This window comes from Mobula hypostoma, chromosome 3, assembly GCF_963921235.1.
Source record: "Mobula hypostoma chromosome 3, sMobHyp1.1, whole genome shotgun sequence".
Classification (NCBI taxonomy): Eukaryota; Metazoa; Chordata; class Chondrichthyes; order Myliobatiformes; family Myliobatidae; genus Mobula; species Mobula hypostoma.
In genome coordinates this window covers 34,915,022-34,942,115 of record NC_086099.1, presented here as the reverse complement: position 1 = coordinate 34,942,115, position 27,094 = coordinate 34,915,022, and the positions used below count along the sequence as shown (strand labels likewise).

General features: G+C 39.8%; 1 protein-coding gene across 1 annotated transcript in view; it reads left to right on the top strand.

Annotated features, from left to right (window-relative positions):
- Positions 1-2,149: 2,149 nt before the first annotated feature.
- Positions 2,150-27,094, top strand: part of vcp (valosin containing protein) — a 46,288-nt gene continuing 21,343 nt past the window's right edge. The window contains exons 1-5 of the mRNA XM_063042880.1: positions 2,150-2,304; positions 18,401-18,512; positions 24,803-24,975; positions 25,646-25,788; positions 25,980-26,110. Of these exons, the coding sequence (XP_062898950.1) occupies positions 2,288-2,304; positions 18,401-18,512; positions 24,803-24,975; positions 25,646-25,788; positions 25,980-26,110 (576 nt within the window). The 5' untranslated portion in view covers positions 2,150-2,287. The remainder of the gene's footprint in view (positions 2,305-18,400; positions 18,513-24,802; positions 24,976-25,645; positions 25,789-25,979; positions 26,111-27,094) is intronic.

Below are 27,094 nucleotides of genomic sequence, written 5' to 3'. Positions count from 1 at the left end.
GTGTACACCATCTGGTTCAGGTGACCTATCCACCTTCAGACCTTTCAGCTTCCCAAGCACCTTCTCCTTAGTAACAGCAACTACACTCATTCTGCTCCCCCCCCCCGCCCCCGTCACTCTCGAATTTCAGAGATAATGCTCCTGTTTTTCACAGTGAAGACTGATGTAAAATACAGTCTTTATTAAGTTCACCAGTTATTTCTTTGTCCCCCATTATACATCTCCAGCATCATTTTCCAGCAGTCCAATATACACTCTCACCTCTCTTTCACTGTTTACATATCTGAAATCCTCTTTTATATTATTGGCTGGCTGTGCGGAGGAGCAAGCTTTTTATTTCATCTGAGCAGCCATGGTTGCTATACACGAATGCTCCGGATGGCTCTTGATGTGAGCTGGCAACAGCACATCACGAACGTCGAGCTCTATGACAACCTACCGATGCTCACCATTAAAATCGAGGCGAGAAGACTGCAACTAGCAGGGCACTGTCTACACCACCCCGAGCTACCTGCCAGCCTAGTCATCATATGGGAGCCCAAGCATGGGAGGATGAACGCTGGATGCCCTCCCAAGACTATGGTCAACACGCTCCTAGAAGACAGCAGCACGGCTAATGTAGATGAACTGAACACACTGATGAGGGAGAGGTGGAAGTGGAGAGTCCGTCATCATGCCCGACGCCGGCCCCCTAGGCCTGAGTCGACGTAGTAGTAGTAGTGAGTAGTAAATTGATGGGATGAATATTGATTTCTCTTTCCGATAAACAAATTCCCCTCCATTCCCCACTCTGACCTTTCATCTCTTCCCATCTGCCTATTACCCCCCTCTGGGTCCCCTCCTTCTTCCCTTTCTCCTAAACTCCACTCTCCTCTTACCAGATTCCACCCCCTGACCTTTCCCACCCACCTGGCTTCACCTATCACCTTGCAGCTCGTCTCTTCACCCCCTCCCCCGCCCCACCTGTTTGATTCTGGCATCTTCCCCCCTCCTCTCTGCCCGGACTGCGGATTGCTTACACTTTTCCACAGATGCTGGCTGACCTGCTGTGTGAGTTGCTACAAGACCTCATTCCCTACACTGCGCGCTTTCAAATATAACACCTTCAGTCCGGTCTCTGCCACCCTTTTGCTGCCAAGTGACACTTCAACTCATCCCACTGACGGTAATTTTGCCCCATCACCTGCCTGACAGTCTCACTACACACAATGCATTGACTTATCTACCAACTGCCCCACCTCCCCCCTCCGCCAAATTAGTTTAAACCCTCCCCAACAGCTTTAACAAACTTGTCTTATAGAATCACAGTATCGCAATTGTACTGATTTAAAATTCTCATCATTGGGTAACATTTTTAGCTTGCTAATATCCTGTTCAGGCCTTTTCATCCTCATTAGGAATTAAATTCTCGCTTAGTTTTGCGTCATTATTGAACTTGGAGGCGTTACGTTTCATCCCCTCAGCTAAATTGCTAATACTGATTGCGAATAGTTGGGGCCCAAGCCGTAAATCCAGGAGTCACAGGCTGCCAACGCACTTTTATTTCGACACTTCGTTTTCAGTGAACGCTCGGACGTTACCCCAAATTCCATGTACACAATCCCCCGGGTCGAACCTGATCGAGTCTGAACCCGAAAATCCACATTTTGCTCCCCGTCATCGTGTACATCCTCATAAAGCCCAGACAACTAGTCAAACAAAATTTCCCTTAGATAAATCCGTGCTGACTATTCAATGACGTTATGTCCTGACATCTCTGGTTTCGATTTGTTTGTTGATCCTTTCTCAGATCCAGACATTATGAAAAATGTTGGGAGTTAAGTGAGGCACAGCCGAAACCGGCAGTTGTATTTTTTTAAGACTTTATCAAATCAGGAAAGTGATGTTGAAAAGCAGTGATTGCGAAGTGCTAGAGTTGAATGCCTTTAAAGTGCGCACATGCTATTATCGCAGAATGACTCCACACAATCCGGAGCCTCTGCTTCTTTCCGGGTCGGGTGATTGACAGCTCGGAGGAACGTGACACGGGGCGCAGCCGCGCGAGCCCGCGGGGCACGGGAAGGCGGTGACGTGCTGTTCCGAGGAAGGTTCTGGATTGGCCAGCCTCGTTGTGAGCTTAGAATGACGCGGCGCTGTTGCTGAGGGGCGTGACGCGGGAGGTTGAGGGAGGCTGGGGCCACTGAGTGACGGGAGAGAGTGAGTGAGGCACGGAGGTACCGGCTGAAAATCCGCTCCAGGGCCAGATAACTGAGCACACACGCGGCGTGAAGAGGGAAGCTGATCGGCGATGGCGTCGGGAGGAGAGTGAGTTAACACGGGGGCGGGGGCGTGCATTGGGGGAGCCGATGTCTGCTCCCACCCTCTCCCCTTCCCTCCGTCTTTGAAGACCGGTAGGCCTTAGGCTTCTGCTGGTTCACTGCAGTAGGCAGTAGAGAGGGGGAAGGGAGAAGGAGGGCCGTCCAATTTCCCTGTGTCATTCCGGCCTAGCTGCCAGCGCTGCGCGGGGCTGGCGAGTTGATGCCCAGTTTCCCCGAGCGTATGGTTTATTTTCTCGGTGGGCTTGCGGGGAAGATGCGGTCACGTCCGTCCGCAGTTTGCTTGCGGCAATTTGATTCTTCCCGGTCACCAGGATGAGTCTTTTTTGTAAGGGCCTAGTTCGCCGTATTTTCCGGGTTGCTGCTTGGCATCTTCCAAACAACCGAGATCAATGGAATACAATTTAATTGACTTCTGCCATTATCTCAATCCCATTACCCAGCACTGAGAACCGGCATTAGTGAATAAGCAAACGCCCAACCATAATGTTATTCCTGTCGCTTGACGTTTAAAATGTGACATGCACTGATCGACGGAAGTAATTAGAACAGACAATAGAAATAATTAATTGCAGTTTGTTTTATTGATAATCTGCTTTTGTAATTTCTCAAGAATGGGCCTGTCACTATGATATTGGTCAATCAGCGTTCATATTTTAATTATACAATGGAAATGGGGGTACTGTATATAGTACACTTGTACCTCATTTTTGTTGTTAATTATGTTTGCCAATATCATACATTTTTAGGCTGTGGGCCTTTCATGTTTTGAACTAAAGATGTTTGGTTGTGTGTCCTGTAATTGTATGATTGTACATGCACACACATAAAAGGACATGGAACACTTAGATAAATTATGTCAACAATATATTACATATGCAGCAGGGAATCACCACAAGGTTAAAGGTTAATTTACTTTTCCAGGATTGTATATCTGAGCATGTTGAAACTGTCTGCTGTGCGGGCATATCTTAGTACCTGGTTGTTTTCCTATTTAGTGAATATCATCATTATTCGTAATCATGGTAATTCTAGTTCTTTAGTTCTTTAGCAAAGTTTATCTGTAACCATTTCCATAAGAAATTCTACTCAAACATTAATCCTATATTATATATCCTGTGTTGTGTGTCTGGGTTTACCACATTAACTATACAATTGCTTGCAAACCCATTCAAAGTAGAAGTCCCTTGTGCACGGATTATAATAGGTATCACACCACATTTTCAGGATAATGTATCTGTCATGTTATTGGATTTTTGTGGTTTTGACATTCATATTACCTTGACATTTCCACTTCCATTTTCTTGCTAAGTTTTCTGGAGTAAAGTTGAGGTCTATAATTCCAAATTCTCATTTGAATTAGATAAAGTTGTTTTAAAGTAATTGTTAAGTTGCTCAATAACTTGCACAAAGAAACAAAAAATGCTCCTTTCCTTGAGAGGGGAGTCCAAATCCAGGGGACAGATTAAGAATGGAAGGGGAAAAATTTAAAGGGACTTGAAGGGCAACTTTTTCCACACAGGATGGTGAGTGTATGGAGTAAGTTGCCAGGGGAAGTGTTTGAGGAACTTGGATAGGTTCATGGAGGGGCGGGTCTTGGAGGGATATGGGATGAATGCAGGAAATTGGGACCTTGGTACAGACTCCCTGCCGAAAGGCATGTCCCTGTGCTTTATTGCTGTACTGCTCAGTGCTGGAAATGCTGAGCAGGCCATGCTGAGGATTCCCACCACCTTTGTTTCAGATAATCCAGTTTCAGTAATTTTTTAAATATTTTGATATTGGCAGTAACATGAATGAAACAGCTTTTGTATTTTTTTCTTTGTTTAATTTTTTGCTTTTGATTTATTTTCAAGCCAGTAATAGTGTAAGATTTTTAACTCCTTTTAATTTAACTATTATTCTTTCAGTTGTTCTGAGTCAAGGGTGAATGACTTCTGGATAGCAACAACAGTTCAGTTATGAGAGTCAAGAACTAGTAGCAGAGGGAACTGGAATAATATTTATAATTCTCGATTTGCTTCTTTGGTAAATCCTTTGGTAGTCTACACTATTTCTTCATATGGCTTTCAACCTTCTCAAATGGCCCAAATCTCCTAATTTTGTTCCCATTCTCAACCATCATTGTTAGAAAAAAGAGCATTATCTTGAAATTGCAGAGAGATCTGGGTTTCCTATTATATCACAAAAAGCTAGTGTTCAGGTTCTTATGGAAAGTAACAGAATGTTGTATTTTTTTATATGATGGGGATTGAACACAATTAGGAATGTTATGTAGGGTGTCAGAGAAGACTTACTAGAATGATACATGAGTTACAGGTTGTTTTGAGGGAAGATGTTAGTGTGTAAATTTGGAAGAGTAAAAGGGAACTTGATTGAAACATAGAATACTAAGAGATCAGTTGTGGAAATGAAGAGAATGTTCTCATTTCTAGTTTTAACATTTCCCAGAATTAAGACAGAAATTATGTGAATTTTTTTTTTGGAATTTGATTCTTTGGAACTTGGTCCATGAAAAGGTTGTGGAAGAGGTAGGTGCCTGATTACTTTCTGAGGCAGGGAGGCTAAATGTTATCAAGGACAAGCAGGAATGTTGAGTGAGGTTATAACCTGATCAGCTGTGAATTTGAATAACAGCAGACTTCAGGAACTCCTGCTTTTGATCTGTTCGACTCCTGCAACACATGATCTTTCTGTTGATCGCCTCTAATGTTGGTTGCTTTGCCTTTGTTAACCAGGTTATGGAATTCACTTCTTTGATCATTACTCCTTTTAAAGTCTAACTCTGATCAACCAACCTTTGGTAATTTGTTCTTGAATCTCCTTTTGTACTGTAGATCCAAATTAGGTGAAAGGTATTAATTTAGAAAAGCCATTGTTTAAAATCTTTTATGGAGAGCTTTTGGATTTATCATTTCGTGAAGAGCGTTTTGGTTACAGCAAAGACTTGGTGAAAACAACAAATTATTAGGTTTAGAGCAAAGATTGTTGACATATCAGATTGAGACCAGTCTTGATGCAGGGTTTCCACCTGACAAGTCATTTCATCTCCCCCCCCCCCACACTACATGTCTCCCACCATCACAGATGTTGATTGACCTGCTGAATTCTTGCTGTCAACCACTGTCTCTTGTGTCTGAATTTAACATGTAACTTTGTATCTGTTGCCTCTCAGCAGTGGAGTTTGAATTGGTTGATTTTCAGCTGTATTAATGTGATGAAATTTTCTGCATGGAATGCATTCCAAAGTTTTTTCCTTGTTCAGTACATGTGATTTATCGATGTTCTAGAAGTGGCTCTGCCTGTGGAAATCAGTTTTTTTAGGGTTATCTCCCTTTGCTGATTTGTCTCTTGAAATTTTTTTGCATCTGGAGACATCAGAACATTTTGGAACAGGGAATGAAATGATTCCTGCTGATGGGGATGGGCCATATATTTCATATGTCGCTCTAGGTATAAAATGATAAAGGATATAGTGGGATCGTAATCACACTGGATGAAGATTAACTTAATGTAAGTAATTGGAAACAACCCTGCATTTGAGTGCTAAATATATAGCCTGGTATCTCAATTAGTCCTACATAGTTCAATGTAGGACTAAGGGACTAAAGCATGGACTCTTCAGTGATTAGAAAGACTGTTCAGTTCATATTAATGTAATGATTTTCTGGTGCTGTAATGTATTGGTATTATTACACTTACTATTTTAAGTGAAAATTGAAGTGCTTTGGATTCCTTGGTATTAACATAACAGAAACTGTCCTGGGACCAGCACAAAGTGTCATCACAAAGGCGGCTCGACAGTGCCTCTACTTCCTTAGAAGTTTGTGTAGATACAGCATGTCACTAAAAACTTTAACAAACTTCTATGAATAGAGACTGGAGATCATCTTAACTGGTTACATCAAGGCTGGTATAGAAACACAAATGCCCAGGAGTGGAAAAGACTACAGAAAATGGTGGACACAGCTCAGTCCCCCCCACCACTGTATACATTTACATAGAACGCAGTAACAAGAAAACGGCATCCATCATCAAAGATTCTGCCATCCACCCTCTTCTCACTATTACCATTGGGCAGGAAGCTTTAGGTCCCACAATAGTAGGCTGTTGCCTTACAGCCATCAGTCTCCTGAATGGTGTAAATAACTTCAGTCACTACTGTTATGAACTGTTCTACGATCTACAGAATCTATTTCAAGTATTCTTTATGACTCATGTACTTGATATTATTTTTTATTTGCACAGTTTGTCTTTTGTACATTGGTTGTCCTGCCGAAGGGTTTTGGCCCAAAACGTCGATTGTACTTTTTTCCATAGATACTGCCTGGCTTGCTGAGTTCCTCCAGCTCTTTGTGTGGGTTGTTTTAGTATTTGTCTATAATATATGGTTTTCATAAATTCTATTGTATGTTTTTCTTCTAAATACCTGCAATAAAGTTAATCTCAAGGTAGTATATGGTAACATGCATAGTTTGATGATAAAAATTACGTTGAACTTTAGGGGTTCATTATTACAAAGAATGATTTTTTAGGCTTGGTTCGAGCAGCACTTTGCCAGAGTTTTTTCACTGAATAGGTTTTCATTCTTTGAAAGGAAGTGTGTTAAAATGGAAACTGAAACAATAGAAGATAAAAAATTTTGTAATTTTAAGGGCTTGCTTGTAGCTTTGTAAATATATTTCAAGTCTGAAAGAATAAAATAGGTTGGCCATTGTGAGCAGACAAGGGGAGAGTGAATGATGCAAGTGATGGTGCCTGCATTGTGTGGGGCATGGCAAATTACATCTGAAGAGCAAAAATAAACTGAAACTGTGAGATGAAAGACTGGAGTGAGTATTTGAAATGTTTGAATCTTTTGGCTAGAAAGTGACTTTTGAAAGATAAGGTACTATTTTTCATACTTGTATACTAGCATGATTCCGATGGGAACATTTTGTGTATTTTACAGAAAGCCGGGTACTGCTAGGATACTTATAATTTGGAAAAATAACTATTTTCAGGTTAAACTGCGTGTTTAAACAGCTGGACTTGAAAGAGAATGCGAAGTTAATATACTAAAATAGAAATGTGAGCATACAAAATAAGTGGGAAGTATGTAAATAGTGTGTGGTTTTAGGAGTCTTTTCAACTGAATGACCAGGCACTTAGACAAAGGTAGATGTTAGTTTCATATTCTTCTTTACAAAGGCGTTGACCCAAAGCTTTGATGTGAAACTGCTGGCAATTAATTTTTGTAACTGTGAGGATTTGCATATTCACACATACTTGCTTGGAGGTCCCAAACTGCCATATGGCTGATCAGTATTGCCATTCTGACTGTTCTCCAAAATTAGAAACTGCATGGAGTGTCCACAGTTATGCTGGGAAGTCAGTCATCTGGATTTGCAGATTAATCAGTTCAGGAACAACTGAAAAAAGTTTCAAGAATTTAGTGTTTTTAATATTGGAAGTTCGAAAGCTTTGGAATATTTGTGTGATACAGATACAGGTTTCCCCCGCCATCCAAAGGTAAAGCGTTCCTATGAAACGGTTCGTAAGCCAAAATGTCGTAAAGCGAAGAAGCAATTACCATTTATTTATATAGGAAAATTTTGTGAGCATTCGCAGACCCAAAAAATAACCTACCAAATCATGCTAAATAACACATAAAACCTAAAATAACAGTAACATATAGTAAAAGCAGAAATGTTATGATAAATACACAGCCTATATAAAGTAGAAATACTTTTCCACAATCATTATTGCATTGTTCTCCGTAGCAAAAATCTCACGCAAGCACTGTTGGCAAAAACATAGCACAAGCGTTCTCCAGTAACCTTTAAGCTATGAAGCTGCCAAATCATATCAAATAACACGTAAAAATACACAGCCTATATAAAGTAGAAATAATGTATGTACAGTGTAGTTTCACTTACCAGAATTGGGACAGCGCCAAGCACACTGATGATGATGTATTAGGCTGAGTCGTCGCAGGTTGGGGTGGTGCAGTGGCCCCCACCCTCCAGGCCACCAACGGATACCGATCTGTGAAGCATGCAGGGGTCCAGCGGTAGCCGGGAGGCACACAGCACATCTTTAAGAAAAAAGCCGAAACAAACATGCTAATTAATTTGGTGCCGCCCGGCACGTAATTGTCAGCCCAGATCAGTGCCGATTTCCGATTGCGTCGTCTCTGATCTGGGCCGACAATTACGTGTCGGGTGGCACCTAATTAATTAGCATGTTTATTTTGGCTTGTTTCTTAAAGATGTGCTGTGTGCCTCCCGGCTACCACTGCATTCTCCGCGAATCGATATCTGTCTGTGGCCCGGGGGATGGGGTGGTGGAACACTGAGGTGTCATCTCATCGTCGTCTGTTTCCATTAGGGCAGGCAGCTCATCTTCTCCTATGATTGCCCGCCTCGATGTCGAAGGTCGAGCTTCGTCGTCTGCTGTGGTTGATGTGGAAGGCTTGCTTGACTGCTGAGCCTTGCGCATTTTTCTATCACACAGTTCTTTGTAAGGACTCAAACCATCTTGCAAATACTCCCTAAGCCTACGTACCCTTTCAAAATTAAAGTCGTACTTTATCATTGCAGTGAAAATCTCACGTAGTTGCCTCACGTTCAGTTTGCTACTGCATTCGGTTTCAATTGTTACCCTTTTTTCTTCCAATTGCATCAGCTCTTCGTCTATCAGTTCTTGGTCATGGGATGCCAAAACCTCTTCAACATTTTGTTCGTCAGCTTCCACAAGCCAAACTCACTTTGTCCTTACTTCATTCACCACAATTGAAACACTTAATTGTGTCTAGTTTTACACTAAGTGTAACACCCTTATGAGCTCTTTTAGGCTTTTCCGATACCATAGAACTCATCTTGCAAACGACTGCTCACAAGCACGTGTTTAAGCAATGCCAGCGAGAATGCAGTTCGGAATCCGGGGGAGAGTGGCTGCTCGGGACGCGTGCTGTCTTTTATCGCCGGCTGATTTTTTTTATCGCGCGCTGCTTTTTTTCGTAACAGTGAAAACACCTTCTGAAAGCGAATACAGGGTACTAATGTAGGTCTTTCGTAACAGTGCGGTTTCGTAAAGCGAACGTTCAAAAAGCAGGGGACACTTGTACTTCTAAACATCCATGCTGATTGACAGCATCGACTATCGTTCCTTTAAGCTAGGTTCAATCAACACTTTTCCAGAGTTTAGCTGGCTGTCAAAAGTATTTCTGTGAAATTTCTAATTGAAATGCCATTTGTGCCATTAACAGCTGATGTTTAAGGTTCAAACTGACTTTGGGGACTGAGCTGTCTCTGGGAAATGAAGTGTTTTGGATGCATTTTTTCCCCCAGACTTTGTATGTATTTAAGACAGAAGAAATGAATTAGGCCATTTGGTCCATTGAGTCTGCTCTGCTGTTCCATTATGGCTGATCTATTTTCTCTATCAACTCCATTCTCCTGCCTTCCTGAAACCTTTGACCCTCTTACTAATCAAGAAACTATCAAACCTCTACTTTAATTATACCAAAAGACTTGCCCTCCAGAGTCATCTGTGGCGATGAATTCCACAGATTCACCACCATTTGGTAAAGAAATTCCTCCTCATTTCTATTCTAAGGAGATCTTGAATTCTGAGGCTATTTATCTCGTCCTAGACACTCTCACTATTGAAAACATCCTCTCCATGTGCATTCTGTTTAGGCCTTCCAATATCACCGAACAGCCAATTTTTTTGAAAGTGTTGCTTCCTCAGAAATTTCCTTTGGTTATGATAGACTGCTTGAATCTGAACACAAATGCAATTTCAGATTACTTATATCACATACGAATTTGAAGAAACAAGAAACTAACTTTTGAATATAATGCATTTAATTGCATAAATGGTGTTTGTTTTGCAATAGTTCAACTGTTGAAAAATGTCTTGTTGATTTTTTTGTTTGTACTCAGTGTTTGAGGTTTCTTGCTTAAGTGTCCAACAATAATGAGCCAGCACTGATGGATTCCAATTGCCCGGATACTGTTTCTTCATGACTGTAGTTCCTGGTGAAGCCTTTCACCATGCTCATCACTGACAGCACCAAGATTTGCAGGGAAGAAGTCTAAATGGGAATGTAGATAATGAATCTTTTGTGACATGTTGCACTTCATGGTTTTGTATGTTTGAAGCATGTTGTCAACTAGCTACATGCAGTATGGTGCTCTGTAGTTGCCAAGAAGGTTTTCAACAACATCCTTGATTGCCTTCCATGTGATTTTCTCTGTTCCCTCTAGAAATTTTTTGAATTGCCTGTCATTGATGACCTGTTTGATTTGTGGACCAACAAAAATGCCTTCCTTAATCTTGGCATTAGTTATTTTGGGAAACATCTATCTCAAATATCAAAATCCTCAGCGAAATTTTTGTGCCTAGTGACAGCAAATTCTATCCTTGTGGTCTTGAACTTAGTAATTCTGCTTTTGACAAACCCAAGTCTTGAACCAGGTCATTTAATTCAGATTGAGTTATCAGATGAGGCTCACTCAGCATAAATCTGTGTCAGTATTGTTTTCTATTCCTAGCTCATGCATCATGGCATCTTTGGCTCCTCTAGACTTCGTCGCTGGTGGCTTTGGTACTGGAAGACTGTCGTCGTGTGGCACAGGTCTCATGGCTGAAGGGAGATTGGGGTATTCAAAGGATTTCTTGTTTTTAGCTGAGAAACCAGACACTGTTCAGGCAGAAGTAGTAGTCTGTCACATGGTTCTTCTGGGCATATCACTGGGACAGCGAATGGCATTGACTTTGGAGTACCTCTGAGCCAACAACACATGTTGCACAACAAATGTGAGGAGCCCAGGCTTTGGCTTGGTGGCCAGTTTTACACCCAGAGCAGAGCTCATAGTCCTTGATAAGAGGAGTCATGCTCTGTCTTTGAGATTTAAGTGTAAACTCGACACTGATATAAAGTATTGCAGTTGTTGCAACATTGGTGAGACATTTTACTATCATATATGCTCCTGAAATATAACTACTTTATTATAATGAGTACGCACAATATGCGCGTAGAGCATGTGCATCAACGTGATCACAAACTGATGTCCATGTAAATAGAATGCATAGAATAATATGTGTGTGATGCTTTCATTGCCTTTTGAAAACCTGTCCTGCTATGCAGTATTCACCCTGTCTTAGCATGCTCTGGCATGCCTGAAAAGATAGAAATCTTCTCAGCTTATATTGTGGGCAATATTTTAATTGACTTGAATTATGAATTGAAATAAATGTAAGTGGTTTAAAAATATGGTGCATGATGGGGAAATTTCATGGTGATTTTCATGATCAGCAGCCCAAAATCCATAAGATGCACCCAAAAGTATTCAGGAAGCAAAATGTTTGTTGTCCAGTGTATTTGGTAGGTTTTAATTAGATTTCAGTGAGAATGTCTAAATGTTTCAGGTTCTTTAATGTTCTGCAGTTGGTGCTGAAAGATATTACACCATGATTGTTACATGTACAACATCTTATTTTGATTTTTCTCTTATGTAATATGTTACCTCTCTATTTGATTGAAATATTTCCTTCTGTCAATTTATGGATCTTGATAATCTATCTTGCATATACTGGATATGATTCCTGTGATCTAAAGCTAACTGATTATGTAATTATCACAGATTGAATTTTGCTGTGTCTCATTCAGTTCTCTTTCGGATCAAACTTTGTCCTGTGTAGTTTCCCTCCCACAAATTTCCTCTTCCCAACTGAGGATTCCACATAAGCTAGTGCGACATTTTATTTATTTTTAATAGATATTTAGGAGAATGTGCTATAAAAGTTGGGGTGTTCAATGTATGGGTAGATTTAGAAAATCAGGTTGGTGCTAGATCACAGGAGGGGGAATTTCTAGAATGCCTATGAGATGGCTTTTTAGAGCCCACTAGAGGATCAGCTATTCTGAATTGGGTGTTGGGCAATGAACCAGAATTGATTAGAGAACTTAAGGTAAAACAACTCTTAGGGATAATATGATTGAATTCATCCTGAAATTTGAGGAAAAATTAAGGTCCGTTGTATCAGAGTTACAGTAAAGGGAATTACAGAGGCATGAGAGAGGAGTTGGCTAGAATTAGTTGGAAAAGAACACTGGCAGGGATAACAACAGAACAGCAGTGCCTGGAATTTCTGGAAGCAGTTTGGAAGACACAGGATATCTACATCCCGAAGAGGAAGAAGTATTCTAAAAGCAAGATTACATGGCTGACAAGAGAAGTCAAAGCCAACATGAAAGCCATAGAGAGGACATATAATAGAGCAAAGATTAGTGGGATGTTAAAGGATTGGGAAGCTTTTAAAAACCAACAGAAGACAACTTAAAAGAACATCATTAAGAAGGTGAAGATGGAATACAAAAGTAAGCTTGTCAGTAATATTAGAGGATACCAACAGTTTCTTCAGATACATAAAGTGTAAAAGAGAGACGAGTGGATATTGGACTACTGGAAAACAATATCCCAGAGTAGTAATGGGAGACAGCGAAATAGAGGATAAACTGAATAAGCATTTTGCATCCGTCTTCACTGGTGGAATACCCCATCAGTATGGTGGAAGTTCCAGGTGTCAGAGGGCGTGAAGTTACCATAATTAGAGAGAAGGTTCTTGGGAAGCTGAAAGGTCTGAAGGTTGGTAAGTCACCTGGACCAGATGGTGTACACCCCAGAGTTCTGAAAGAGGTGGCTGAAGAAATCTAGGAGGCATTAGTAATGATCTTTCAAGAATCACTAGATTCTGGAATGGTTCCGGAAGACTGGAAAACAGCAAATGTCACTCCACTCTTCAAGAAGGGAGAGAGGCAGAAAAAGGAAATTATAGGCCAGTTAGTCTGACCTCAGTGGTTGGGAAGATGTTGGAGTTGATTATTAAGGATGAGGTATCAGGGTACTTGGAAGCACATGATAAATTAGGCCGTATTCAACATAGTTTCCTCAAGGAAAAATTGTGCCTAATAAATCTGTTGGAATTCTTTGAAGTAACAAGCAGGATAGACGAAGGAGAATTTGTTGATGTTGTGTACTTGGAGTTTCAGAAGGTCTTTGACAAGGTGCCAGACATCAGGTTGCTTAATAAGCTATGAGCCCATGGTATTACATGAAAGATTCTAGCATGGATAAGGCAGTGGCTGATTGGCAAGAGGCAAAGAGTGGGAATAAAGGGAGCGAGTCTTATCTGGTTGGCTGCCGGTGACTAGTGGTGTTCCACAGGAGTCTGTTGAGACCAGTTCTTTTTGTTATGTTAATTATTTGGATGATGGAATTGATGGCTTTGTTGCAAAGTTTGCAGATGATATAAAGATGGCTGGAAGGGCAGGTAGTTTTGAGGAAGTAGAGAGGCTACAGAAGGACTTGGACAGAGTGGGAGAATGAGCAAAGAAATGGTAGATGGGGTACAGTGTTGGGAAGTGTATTGTCATGCACTTTGTTAGAAGAATTGAAAGGATTAACAGAGGTGTAAAGGGACTTGTGAAGGGTTCCCTGAAGGTTAATTTACAAGTTAGTCTGTGGTGAGGAAGGCAAATGCAATGTTGACATTCATTTAAAGACTTGAATGTAAAAGCAAGGATGTAATGTTGAGACTTGACACTGGTGAGGCCTTACTTGGAGCATTGTGAGCAGGTTTGGGCCCCTTATCTTTGAAAGGATGTGCTGAAACTGGAGAGGGTTCAAAGGAGGTTCACAAAAATGATTCCAGGATTGAATGACTTTTCATACGTAGAGTATCTGATGGCTCTGGGCCTGTATTCACTAGAATTCAGAAGAACAAGGCTTGACCTCATTGAAACCTATCGAGTGGTGAAAGGCCTTGATAGGGTGGATGTGGAGTGGAGGTGAGGAGGAATTTCAAGTCAAGTCACTTTTTATTGTAATTTTGACCATAAACTGCTGGTTCAGTGCACAGTAAAAATGAAAAAACGTTCCTTCAGGACCATGGTGCGACATGAAACAACACAAAACTACACTAGCAACATACATCAAAGTTGCTGGTGAATGCAGTAGGCCAAGCAGCTCGGCCTGAAACGTCGACTGCGCCTCTTCGTATAGATGCTGCTTGGCCTGCTGCGTTCACCAGCAACTTTGATGTATGTTGCTTGAATTTCCAGCATCTGCAGAATTCCTGTTGTTTGCGTTTAAAAAAAACAAAACTACACTAGACTAAGTGAGACAACACAAGGCTACGCTAGACTACGTAAAACAACACAAAAACTACACTAGACTACAGACCTACACAGGATGACATAAAGTGCACAAAACAGTGCAAGGCAGTATAATAAATAATAAATAAGACAATAGGCACAGTAGAGGACAAATTACAATATAATGATGTAGATGTCAGTCTAGACTCTGGGTATTAAGGAGTCTGATGGCTTGGGGGAAGAAACTGTTGCACAGTCTGGTGGTGAGAGCCCGAATGCTTCGGTATCTTTTGCCAGATGGCAGGAGGGAGAAGAGTTTGTATGAGGGGAATGTGGGGTCCTTGACAATGCTGTTGGCTTTACGGGTGCAGCGTGTGGTGTAAATGTCTGTAATGGCAGGAAGAGAGACCACGATGATCTTCTCAGCTGACCTCACTATCCGCTGCAGGGTCTTGTGATCTGAGATGGTGCAATTCCCAAACCAGGCAGTGATGCAGCTGCTCAGGATGCTCTCAATACAACCTCTGTAGAATGTGGTGAGGATGGCCAGAGAGAGTGGTGAATCTGTGGAATTCTTTGCCACAGGCAGATGTGGAGGCCAAGTCTTAATGTATATTTAAGCCAGAGGTTGGTAGAATCTTGATTGGTCATGGCATGAAGGTATACGAGGAGAAGGCAGGAGATTAGGGCTGAAAGGAAAATTGGATCAGCCATGATGAAATGACAGAGTAGACTTGATGGTCCAAATGGCCTAATTCTGCTTCTCTATCTTATGGCCTTACGGAGTTTTGTTTGTAAAGCTGTGTTAATAACTGTGGACTTGCTGTATTGTGGTTGTCTCTTGAAGTTAGAGCTCTAAAGTGTAGACATAATTTTAGAAGAAAGACACCTCAAAATAATTTGCATAATATTCCATATATAAATTTTTTTGCTGATTGGAAAATGCCAAGCCTATGTCCAAACTAATCTCTTGGTTAAAATGGAAGAGAGGTGAGACATATTGATAAGAAGGACTTCCATTTTTACTTAAGCAACACACATGCTGGTGGACCACAGCAGGCCAGACAGCATCCATAGGAAGAAGCACGGTCGACGTTTTGGGCCGAGACCCTTCGTCAGAACTAACTGAAAGAAGAGATAGAGATTTGAAAGTGGGAGGGGGAGATCCGAAATGATAGGAGAAGACAGGAGGGGGAGGGATAGAGCTAAGAGCTGGAAAGTTGATTGGCAAAAGGGATACAAGGCTGGAGAAGGGAGAGGATCATGAGATGGGAGGCCTGGGGAGAAAGGAAGGAGGAGGGGAGTGCCAGAGGAAGATGGAGAGCAGGCAAGGAGTTATTGTGAGGGACAGAGAGAGGAAAAAGGAAAAAATAAAAAATAAGGGATGGGGTAAGAATGGGAGGAGGGGCATTAACGGAAATTGGAGAAGTCAATGTTCATGCCATCAGGTTGGAGGCTACCCAGATGGAATACAAGGTGTTGTTCCTCCAACCTGAGTGCAGCTTCGTCTTTACAGTAGAGGAGGCCGTGGATAGACATGTCATAATGGGAATGGGATGTGGAATTAAAATGTGTGGCCACTGGGAGATCCTGCTTTCTCTGGCAGACAGAGCGTTGGTGTTCAGCGAAACAGTCTCCCAGTCTGCGTTGGGTCTCACCAATATATAGAAGGCCGCATTGGCCACAGTATATCACACCAGCCGACGCACAGGTGAAGTGACAACATCTTATATTCTGTCTGGGTAGCCTCCAACCTGATGGCATGAACATTGACTTCTCTAACTCCATTAGTGCCCCTCCTCCCGTTCTTACCCCATCCCTTTTTAAAATTTTTCTTTTTTTCTCTTTTTTTTCTCTCTCTGTCCCTCTCACAATAACTCCTTGACTGCTCTCCACCTTCCTCTGGCGCTCCCCTCCCCCCTTTCTTTCTCCCCAAGCCTTCCGTCCCGTGATCCTCTCCCTTCTCCAGCCTCGTATGCCTTTTGCTAATCAACTTTCCAGCTCTTAGCTCTATCCTTCCCCCTCCTGTCTTCTCCTATCATTTCGGATCTCCCCCTCCCCCTCCCACTTTGAAATCTCTTCCTATTTCTTCTTTCAGTTAGTCCTGACGAAGAGTCTTTGCCCGAAACGTCGACTGTGCATCTTCCTGTGGATGCTGACTGGCCTGCTGCGTTCCACCAGCATTTTCTGTGTGTTGCTTGAATTTCCAGCATTGGCAGATTTCCTCGTGTTTCTATTTTTACTTGTATGAGCACTTTAATATATCCATAATTTCACTTGTGTGGAGGATGGGGACGGGGAATTGTTCGTTGCATTCATAGAAGTCATGTCAACTTGCATGTGCATTAAGAAATGAGAGCTGGAAAAATACGTATTTATTCATTTAGCAACACACACAAAATGCTGGAGGAACTGAGCAGCTCAGGCTGCAGATATGGAGGGAAATGAACAGTTGACATTTCAGGCCAAGACCTGAAAAGGTGAGGGGTGGAGGAGTACAAGCTGGTTGCAAAATAGGTTTGAGTCCAGGTGAGGAAGGTATGTGGGTGGGGGAAAGGGATTATGGGGAATGATGTGAGAAGCTAGAAAGTGACAGATGGAAGAAGGGTCAAAGGAATCTGATCTCAGAGGACTGTAGGCCATTGAATAAAGTGTAGACAGGGAACCAGAGGGAGGTGATGGGTCAGTCATTCTCTGCAACTTCCACAATCTCCAGTGGGATCCCACCACCAGGCACATCTCTGCGACTACTTTGTCTACTTGTCTCTCCTCATTGATCTCCCTCCTGACATTTGTCCTTGCAACCATGCTAAGTGCAAATGCCATCCCCTACACCTCCTGCCTCGCCACCACTGTCGTTCTATGTGAGGTGGTACTTCATCTGCAAGTCTGAGTCATTTATTGCATCTGGTGCTCCTGATGTATCCTGCTTTATGTTGGTGAGACCTAACATAGGTTGAGACACCACTTCACTGAACACCTTTGCTCTGCTGCAACAGCAAGGATCTCCTGCTGCCTAGCCATTTCAGTTCTGCTTCCCATATACACATTTTTACACTACCTCCTCTACTGCCACAATGAAGCCAAATGCAGGTTGGAGGAGCACCATCTCATATTCTTTATTGGTAATCTCCAGCTTAATGGTATAAACATCAACTGTTCATTTCATTCCATTGATGCTGCTTCCCCCGCTGAGTTCCTCCAGCTTTGTGTGTGTTGTTCACATTTTGTAGCATCTGCAGAATTTCTTGTCTGTACTTTTATTCATTAACTTTTTTCCACATGAATTCTGTAAGAGTTTTTTTTTATCATGCATCTGAAAGTTTTAGATGATCAGTGAATAGTGTGAGAGCAAATTTCAGTTATCTGAGCGGCTGTGGCATGGGGTTTGTCTGTAATTATACTGGAAAACATATATTAGCAATATCTGAATTTAAATTTGTGTAATGAGAGCCTGAAAGAGTGATTTAAATTTTTTGGAATAACCTTTGTCAAAGTTATATAATGACTGTGATCATCAAAGCCAAAATTGGATCTTGATTCTTCAGTTAAAGCTTAAAGCTGTATTTATTATTCTGTATATATTATCTATAACAGGTATAGCAAGATTATTAAAGGCATTTGTAAATTGTTCCCTGGTGTTTCTTAGAAATATCAAATGACCTCTTAGTTGTGTATTAAGCAATGCCTTTCGGATTGTTGGTCCTAAAAATACTGATGGTATTGAGTCTATCCTAAAATTTACTCACTGGAATCTATCATGGAAATGTAATGTATTATCAGCAATTTAATGTTACGATTGTACTAAAACAAAAATACTACAGCTGATTTTTACTGATAATGGATTACCTTTTCAGACCAGTTCATTTACTGAATTTGTATTAAATGGTATTGTTGCAATTAAAGAATTGTCATTATATTTTTTATACTTTTTTTATAGGTCTAAATCTGATGATTTATCAACTGCTATTCTGAAGCAGAAGCATCGACCTAATAGATTAATTGTCGATGAAGCAATTAATGAAGACAACAGTGTGGTTTCGCTGTCTCAGGTATGCTTATAATTATGCATTTGGAGCAAAGGTCTTTTAAGAACCAAAGCTAACACCTGTTTCCTAATGTCCTTTTTATACCTTTTGTAGAATTTCTAGAATGGTATTTCAAAGGGGCTCTGCAGTGTTCAGTCTAAAATGACCATTCATTATTTGTGACTTCAAATATTGTTTTACTTGGGAAGTGTTCAAACTAAACCTGTTAGTTGAGCCTTGTTCTACTTTCTCCTTGCTGGAAGCCAAGAAGTGAAAGTAATTTCCAGATATGGTAGATAAATATCTCGTGTTGGTTTTCTCTTCCCTTTCCCATTTCTCCCTCTACCACAACCAAATTATTCGTTCCAGGTATGATTAAGTTTGATAGTAGTTTGAATTTAACTTAAACTACATAGTGCTTTCCATTTGAAATGTTAACTATTTCTCTTTCCACAGACACTGGTTGACATGCTCAATTTTTTCCTGCCTTTTCTGTTATTATATTAGATTAATTAGCACGTGGCAATTAAAAAAAAAAATCCACTTTGAATCCCGATGAAGGATCTGGGCCCAAACTATCAGCTATTTGTTCCTTTCCATAGTTGCTGCCTGACCTGCTGTGTTTCTCCAGCATTTTGTGTTTGAGCCATTTTGATTTCCTTAGATCCACTCTACGTTTGCACTATATTGGATGCTGGTACTATATGGAGACAAGTAAATAATTTTTGTATAAAACAAAAAATACTAAGCCTAAGCTCATGTACTGCCGTTTTATTATGTTTAACCAACTTTTGTAGGTTTGAGGTATAGACTAGTAGGCCATTTTCAGTTTGTTTAGAAATTTAAGGTGTTGAATAATCTTCATATTTTGAAAACTGATCTATAATGCAGATTTTTTTGTGATAATTCTTGAGAAAAGTATGAACTCATTTTCTGCTAATAGAGTAAAATAAAACCTGAAGCTGATTTATATTAAGTACTCCAAAAGCCACCTTTTCATATAACAAAAGATTTTAATCTATCCCATTCTATGGTATTTTGAGGAAATCTTCAAGTTGGTATCACTGTTACTGCTGTGAAATTCTGGTTCACAGATGTTTGCAGTCTGTAAATTATTAAAATGCACATTGCCTGTGTTCCCTTTAGTTAAGCAATATTTAATACATTTTTTAAAAAAAACCTTGGCAGTTGTATATCCCTTGTTGTGTATCTACAGTGGTGCTAGGAAGTTTGTGAACCCTGTAGAATTTTCTCTTTTTCTGCATAAATATGACCTAAAATGTCAGACCTACATTTAAGTCCTAAAACTAGATAGAGAATCCAATTAAATAAATAAACAAATCCAAAAAAACCCATTATACTTCATTTATTTATTGAAGATTAATAAATGGTGAGTAGGTGGAATGGGCTGCCGGCAACAGTGGTGGAGGTGGATACAATAGGGTCTTTTGGGAGACTTTTGGATAGGTACATGGAGCTTAGAAAAATAGAGGGCTGTGGGTAACCCTCGTAATTTCTAAGGTAGGGATATATTCGGCTCAACTTTGTGGGCTGAAGGGCCTGTATTGTGCTATAGGTTTTCTATGTTTAAATGGTCCAATATTACATGTATTTGTTGGAAAAAGTATGTGAACCTTTTGTTTTCGCTAACTGGTGTGACCCCCTTGTACAGCAATAACTTCACCCAAATGTTTCTGGTAACTGTTGATCAGTCTTGCACATCGGCTTGGAGGAATTTGATGCCATTTCTCCTTACAAAACTGCTTCAATTCTGGGATGTTGGTGGGCTTCCTCCTTGCATAAACTGCTTGCTTCAGGTCCTTCCACAACATTTCTAGAGGATTACAGTCAGGATTTTGACTTGGCCATTCCAAAGCCTGAATTTTCTTTTGTTAACGAATCTGGCTACTCTGTTGTTGATTGACCCTTGTCTTTTGGATTATTGTCTTGTTGCATATTCCAACTTCTGTTAAGCTACAGGTGACAGACTGTAAAAGTCTTGATAAATTTTGAATTCATTGTTCCTGCAACGATTGAAAGCTATCTAGGCCTTGAGACAGCAAAGCAGCCCCAAACCATGATGCTCTTTCCACCAAGCTTCACAATTGTTATGAGGTTTTGGTGTTGGTATGCAGAGTCGTTTTTCATCCAAACAGCAATGTGCATTTCTGCCAACAAGTTCAACTTTGGTCTTGTCTGTCCACAGAACATTGTCTCAGAAACTTTGTAGAACATCCAGGTGATCTTCTGCAAACTTGAGTGTGCAGCAATGTTTTTTTTGGAGAGCAGTGGTTTCCTCTGCGGTGTCCTTCCAGGAACACCATTCTACAGTGTTTTTATTATAGTGGACGCATGAACAAAGACTTTAGCAAGTTCTTGAGATTTCTGCAGGTCTTTTGCATCACTCTTGGGTTCATTTTCACCTCCTTCAGAATTGCACGATGTGCTCTTGGTGTCATGTTTGCAGGATGTCCACTCCTAGGGAGAATAGCAACAGTACTCAGTTTCCTCCATTTGTAGACAATTTCTCTTACTGGGACTGATGAACACTAAGCTCTTTAGAAATGCTTTCGTAGCCTTTTCAAGCTTCATGCATCTCTACAATTCTAAGGTCCTCTGAAAAGGCATGGTGCATATAAACAGATCTTTCTTGAGAGGAGCAGGTTTTGTTAGAAATCTGGCTTTGTGTGTCTTTTTTTATATAGGGCAGGTCACCTTGACAACCCACACCTCCAATCTCATCTTACTGATTAGAACACCTGACTCCAAATAGCATTTGTGGAAGGCATTACCCTGGAGGTTCATGTACTATTCCCAACAATCGTAATATTGAATCATTTTCTCAATAAATAATGAACAAGTATAATGTTTTTTGTGTTATTTAATTGGGCTCTCTTTATATATTTAGGACTTTCATGAAGATCTGATCACATTTTAGGTCATATTTATGCAGAGATAGGGAAAATTCTACAGGGTTCACTAACTTCCTAGCACCAGTGTTTACTAGAATTATGTACAAAGATTTTTCAGTGCCTTTTGGGATGCTGGAGGTAGAAAATCTAAATTCTCCCACAACTAAAGCTAAACACAAACTTTATGTAGCAACTTCCAAATGTGATAAAATGGACATTAGATTGAAGATTTAAGTGATTGTGCAATGTGTTGAGCAAGGTGGTTTTCACTTGGTTTAATTTGCATTTAATGAGTGTTAATATTGTTCTAGCAGAGAATATTCTACAAAGTAATCTGTTTTTGTATTTGTTAAAGGTATGCCATAAAAGCTCATGTTTGCACTTGTGCATAATGCTCCTGCTCTTTAGGTCTGCACTTAACCACTGAAAGTGATATTACATTACATAGAAACATAGAAAATAGGTGCAGGAGTAGGCCATTCGGCCCTTCGAGCCTGCACCGCCATTCAGTATGACCATGGCTGATCATCCAACTCAGAACCCTGCACCAGCCTTCCCTCCATACCCCCGATCCCTTTAGATACAAGGGCCATAAAGTTATTTAATATTGCTAAAATTTAAATTTTCTTCAGTCTGGTTCTATAATTTCTTTGCTTTTTCTTCCTTATGCCTGTGTAACATGAGTAATATAACTGGAATAATATTACCTATTTATCTAATGTTCATTTTATTATGAAGCTAGCATATGTGAAATGAGCAGATTCCACACATCAAATAGTAATCAAAGAATGTTGAAGATGTACTCTGTCCATCATGAAGTAATTATTTGTGTTGAATGCTATGTTCTACTTAAATAGAGAATGTATATGTTAGAATTTCAGTTAAGGAATAATCTGCACTATGCTGTTTTTTTACAAACGTTTGTAAATGTCAGGTTGTTTTCCAGTTTAATATTCAATCTTTTTGCTGGATCCCTGAACAAACCCTGAGATGCTGTGCATTGTTACTCTTCCAACTAATTGCAAACCATTGTCCACATGTTTCTCATCTGGCTAGTGTGTACAAACCCAATCTAAAGCAAGATCAGCACTTTTCTTCTTCTTGTGATAATACAAAGTTTTAAAGTACGATGAATTCTAATCTGCTTTATTAGACCATTAGATGCTTCTGGAATGAAAGTTTTCTATGTAGTTTTGAGATGTACAAAATTTTGAGCATCAAATATGCACTATTTAAATGGGGGAGAAATAATTTATTGGAAGATAAATTGAAATACAGTAATGGACCTTTTTGGTGAAGTTGGCAGATAATGCATGACCTGAAATTGATGTCATTTAAAAAATAATTGTTTAGTATATCATTACTTTATGTGATGCAGTTGTTATGTGTAAGAAATGAAGATCTCAAATCATTAAAACTTGTTTTCAAGTGAATGTTAAAGAAATGCTCATTCCAGCTTTTTTGGAAACTGTTCAGAAATCGTACTGCAGTTTCTTTACTTAAATGAAGACATATTGATAGTAAGTTATTTTTCTTGTTTGGAATTTCATCTTGCATCTTGTCTGGCTAGCGGTAATGTGTAGCATGTGAGTGAGTATGTTTGGGCGATCTGCACGTTTCTGCCATTTTTGTAAATGGCTCAAATTTAATAGTTATGAAAGGCATTGTAATTGAGTGGCTAAGATAACAGTGGAGGCGCATAATGAAGATTCGTCAGCTGGAATAAAAAGAACCCCTATCAGGAAGTGAAACAATGAATCAAGAGTGTCATCAACAGCTTTTTGTAAGATTGATCCTATGCAGAAGGCATTTTGAAATTTCTTTGGCTTATTTAGGTTGGGCATTTATGCCTGTGAGAGATGCACAAAAGTTGACTATGTTGCACCTGCTCCCCTATGTTTAAACTTGATTTGAATCTCTTCAGTTAAAGATTTTATCAAATTACACTCATTAACATTGCATGTGACTTTTAAGTGCCAATTGTCGAGTTCTTTTTTCATTTAACTTTCTGAAGCAGCTTCTAACAATTCTGTAAATTAGTTTCAAACTTAAATAATGCTCTGCTTTTGTAATATGCTAGGGACCCCAAACTTGTGGGGAAACCAAGAAAGGTGTTTAAAATACATATCCAGTCATCTTCCTGTAAACAAGCAAGAAACATATTAAAGACAGCAAGTTCTACAGATGCTAGAAATCTTTAGTACACATAACGTGGAGGAATTCAGCAGGTCAAGCAGTTTCAGTGCAGGGGAATAAATAGTTGACAGTTTGGGTCAAGACCCTTCCATCAACTCTGAAGGCTCTTGCCTGAAACGTCAACTGTTTATTCCCCTCTATTGATGTTGCCTGAAAAGTATGTTAAGTAATTAAACAGAACTTGTTTTAGAACCTTAAAAGTTACAAATTCAAAAAAATGGAAATGGCATATAGCAAGTTTCTTAACTTCCTACAAAGCTGAAATTAATAAGCTGACCTGAAAATAACCCAGAATCTCTCTAAAGGTGAGTACCTTATTTAAATTTTAGTGAGGCTAACAGGTTTGGGAGAGCTGCTTGATCCTGTTAAAAACCATCTTGGCTACCGTAGTTAATGTTCTTCCCCTCTGAGTAGGCTTTGTCTGGTGGTGTGCTATAGCTTGGCAGTTTTGCTCCTTTCCATATTGAGGGGTTGCTTATTAGTTCCTGCAGCTTGGCATGAAGTCTAAGAGTGGTTTGACCTTCCTTGCTGCCACAATGCTCTGTCAAAAATATGCTTGTTCATTGCCCAGCCTGAAGGCTTGACCCCAGGTATGCCAGAAGTTGCCATTGGCAAAGAGAGTCAGTGAAAACAATCAGAAGTTTTTTTTAATACTGAAAATATTTCTGAAGGTATTGCAAAATAGTAACTTCAAAATAGTTTTTGTTGAGATTTCTGCTAAAATAGTGCAGCTTCCATTTCCAGGCAATTGTATATGGCATGCTGTATGTGTGAAATGCTAAATTTCTCAGAGGAATTTTGGTTTTATAATTGTAATTCAACTCATCAGAGAAGTGCTTTTGTTTATAATTCTAAAGTCCAATCATGGTGCTTTGTAGAAATATTTCTAAGTGAATACGAATACAAGTAAAATAAAATTTAACTTGCCTGCACCTTATGTAGGTGATTGAGTTTTAATGAGCTGAATTTCTCCCTTTGTTGAAATTTATTTACTTAAATAAGCTTTTTTTTCCAGTAACTGTTAGTTTCTAAACAACATTCTTGGCAATTTCTGTATTCCTTCCATAATTTGATCTTGCATAATCTGTTTTGTAGCCTCAACCTCAGACTTGCTTGTGTGATGTTTTGTGATATTTGTGAAAAGATTTAATGCCTTTTGCATTGGATGCTATTATTTAATGAACCAAACTCTTATCAATTTGACAGGCAAAGATGGATGAACTTCAGTTATTCAGGGGAGATACGGTATTGCTAAAAGGAAAGAAGAGAAGAGAGACAGTTTGTATTGTTCTGTCAGATGATACATGCTCGGATGAAAAAGTTCGCATGAACAGGGTTGTGCGCAACAACTTGAGAGTTAGACTGGGTGACATTGTAAGGTAAGAGTAGTTTAAAAAGTTGGCACAACATCGTGGGCCAAAGGGCCTGTACTGTGGTTTACTGTTTTGTGTTCTAAGTGTTTATTGGAGAATGATGAAGCACAACTTCATTTGACTTAGTGTCTTGGTGTATTACAGCAAGGAAACTGGCTGTTTTGCCCAATTCGTCCATGCCAACCACCATGGTGACCTATAGTCCTATTTGTCAAAGATCCCTCTAAATCTCACCTGCCTGTGTAATTATTGAAATGTCATGCAAATGTTGTTATTGTCATGGCTTCTATGGCAGCTCATACTGTTTATGCGCCATTCTGTGGTGTTCCTTTGGCCCCTTTCACCATTTTGCCCTCTAGTTTTTAATTCCCTTTCCTTGGACTACAGGCCATGTGCATTTACCCTATCTGTACCCTCATGGTTTTATACACCTCTGACTTTACCTGTAATCTCCTACCCTCCAAGTAATTAAGTTCTTGCTTGCCCAGCATCTCCCTATAATTCAAACCCTTGCTTTGAGGGTGCTGTCAGGGCTCCCCTCTGTACTTTTTCCAGTTTAATTGTCTTTCCTATAACACAGTGACAAAACTATTATCAGTTATAATCAACTATAGTATCACATCCCAGCATGATGTGACTTCACTGTTTTTTGAAAGTTTTATTCTTTTGTCTTCAGCATTCAGCCATGCCCAGATGTAAAATATGGCAAACGAATCCACGTACTTCCCATTGATGACACAGTTGAGGGTATTACTGGAAACTTATTTGAAGTCTATCTCAAACCCTATTTCCTGGAAGCTTATAGACCAATAAGAAAAGGTGAGCTACGAGACAGTTTAATGATTTTCTGAATCTTCTAATTGTTCTCAGTAACTTGTCCTACTTTATTGACACTTTTTTTTGGGATAGCAAAATGAAGTGTTATAAAGCAAATTAGGATATATATTTATTGCACAGATTTTGCAAGTGACTTGATGGCAGCTAATTTATTTATCTGTTTTACTCTAAAGGTGATATTTTCTTGGTTCGTGGTGGAATGCGTGCTGTGGAATTCAAAGTAGTGGAAACTGATCCAAGCCCATACTGTATAGTTGCTCCAGATACTGTAATCCACTGTGAGGGTGAACCCATCAAGCGCGAGGTATGCACAAGATCTGATAGGGATTAGGCATTGTGATTTGTGGGGAAAGCTTGTACAGAGAATGGGATGCTTTAGTAATGTTCAAAACTTGGTCAGCTGATTGATAAATTACTACAGCTATCTAGATGCCTTACCAGCTTAGAATGTTTGTGAAATGGATATGGGTTTGTTTATTTCAATTTATTTGTATGTTTATTTAATTTTGGTATAGTTTTATGTTGTCATTGAGGACAGTGAGAAACCTTAGGATGCTCTGAAGCCTGGAATGCTGTCGTTGTTAAAATAAAGCATAATTTGCTTTTTATTTTGGCATTGGTATTGGAAGGGAGCCAAGTACAATGTCTATTTGCTATTGTAAGGTGGAATGGTGAACATTTTAAATGTTTGTAGATGTTCAGATAATCGTGTTATATTCGTAGAGGCATAGTCAGAGAAATACAACCCTTTGGCCCATCTGATCTATGCTAATCACAGCAAGCCAACCATAAGATCTTCCCCAGTTGCCTGCATTTGTCCCATAACCTTCCAAACTCCTCCACTCCATGTACATATCCAAATACCTCTTCAGTGTTGCAATTAATTGCCTTGAACATTTCCTCCAGCAGTTCATTACAGGTAGCCACTATGTTCTGTGTATATGTAAATAAGTTAAATCACAGGTATCTTAAATTTCCTCTCACTTTTATCTGCACCCTCTAGTTTTGCATTCCACAGCCATGGGGAAAGAATTATTAACTTTCACTTTATCTATACCCCTCATGGTTTTATGAACATCCATTAGGTCACCCCTCATTCCTCTGTATTCCAAGGAATAAAGTTCCAGTGTGGTCAACTTCTTATAACTCAGGTCCTCTAGTCCAGGCAGTGCCTTTGTAAATCTCTTCTGCGCCCTTGTGAGATTTTAAAATCTATTTTAATCCTATTATTCTTTTTCTATTTTAACTGCAACTAAAATTTTGGTGCTTAAATGGTATTTGTTTGAAA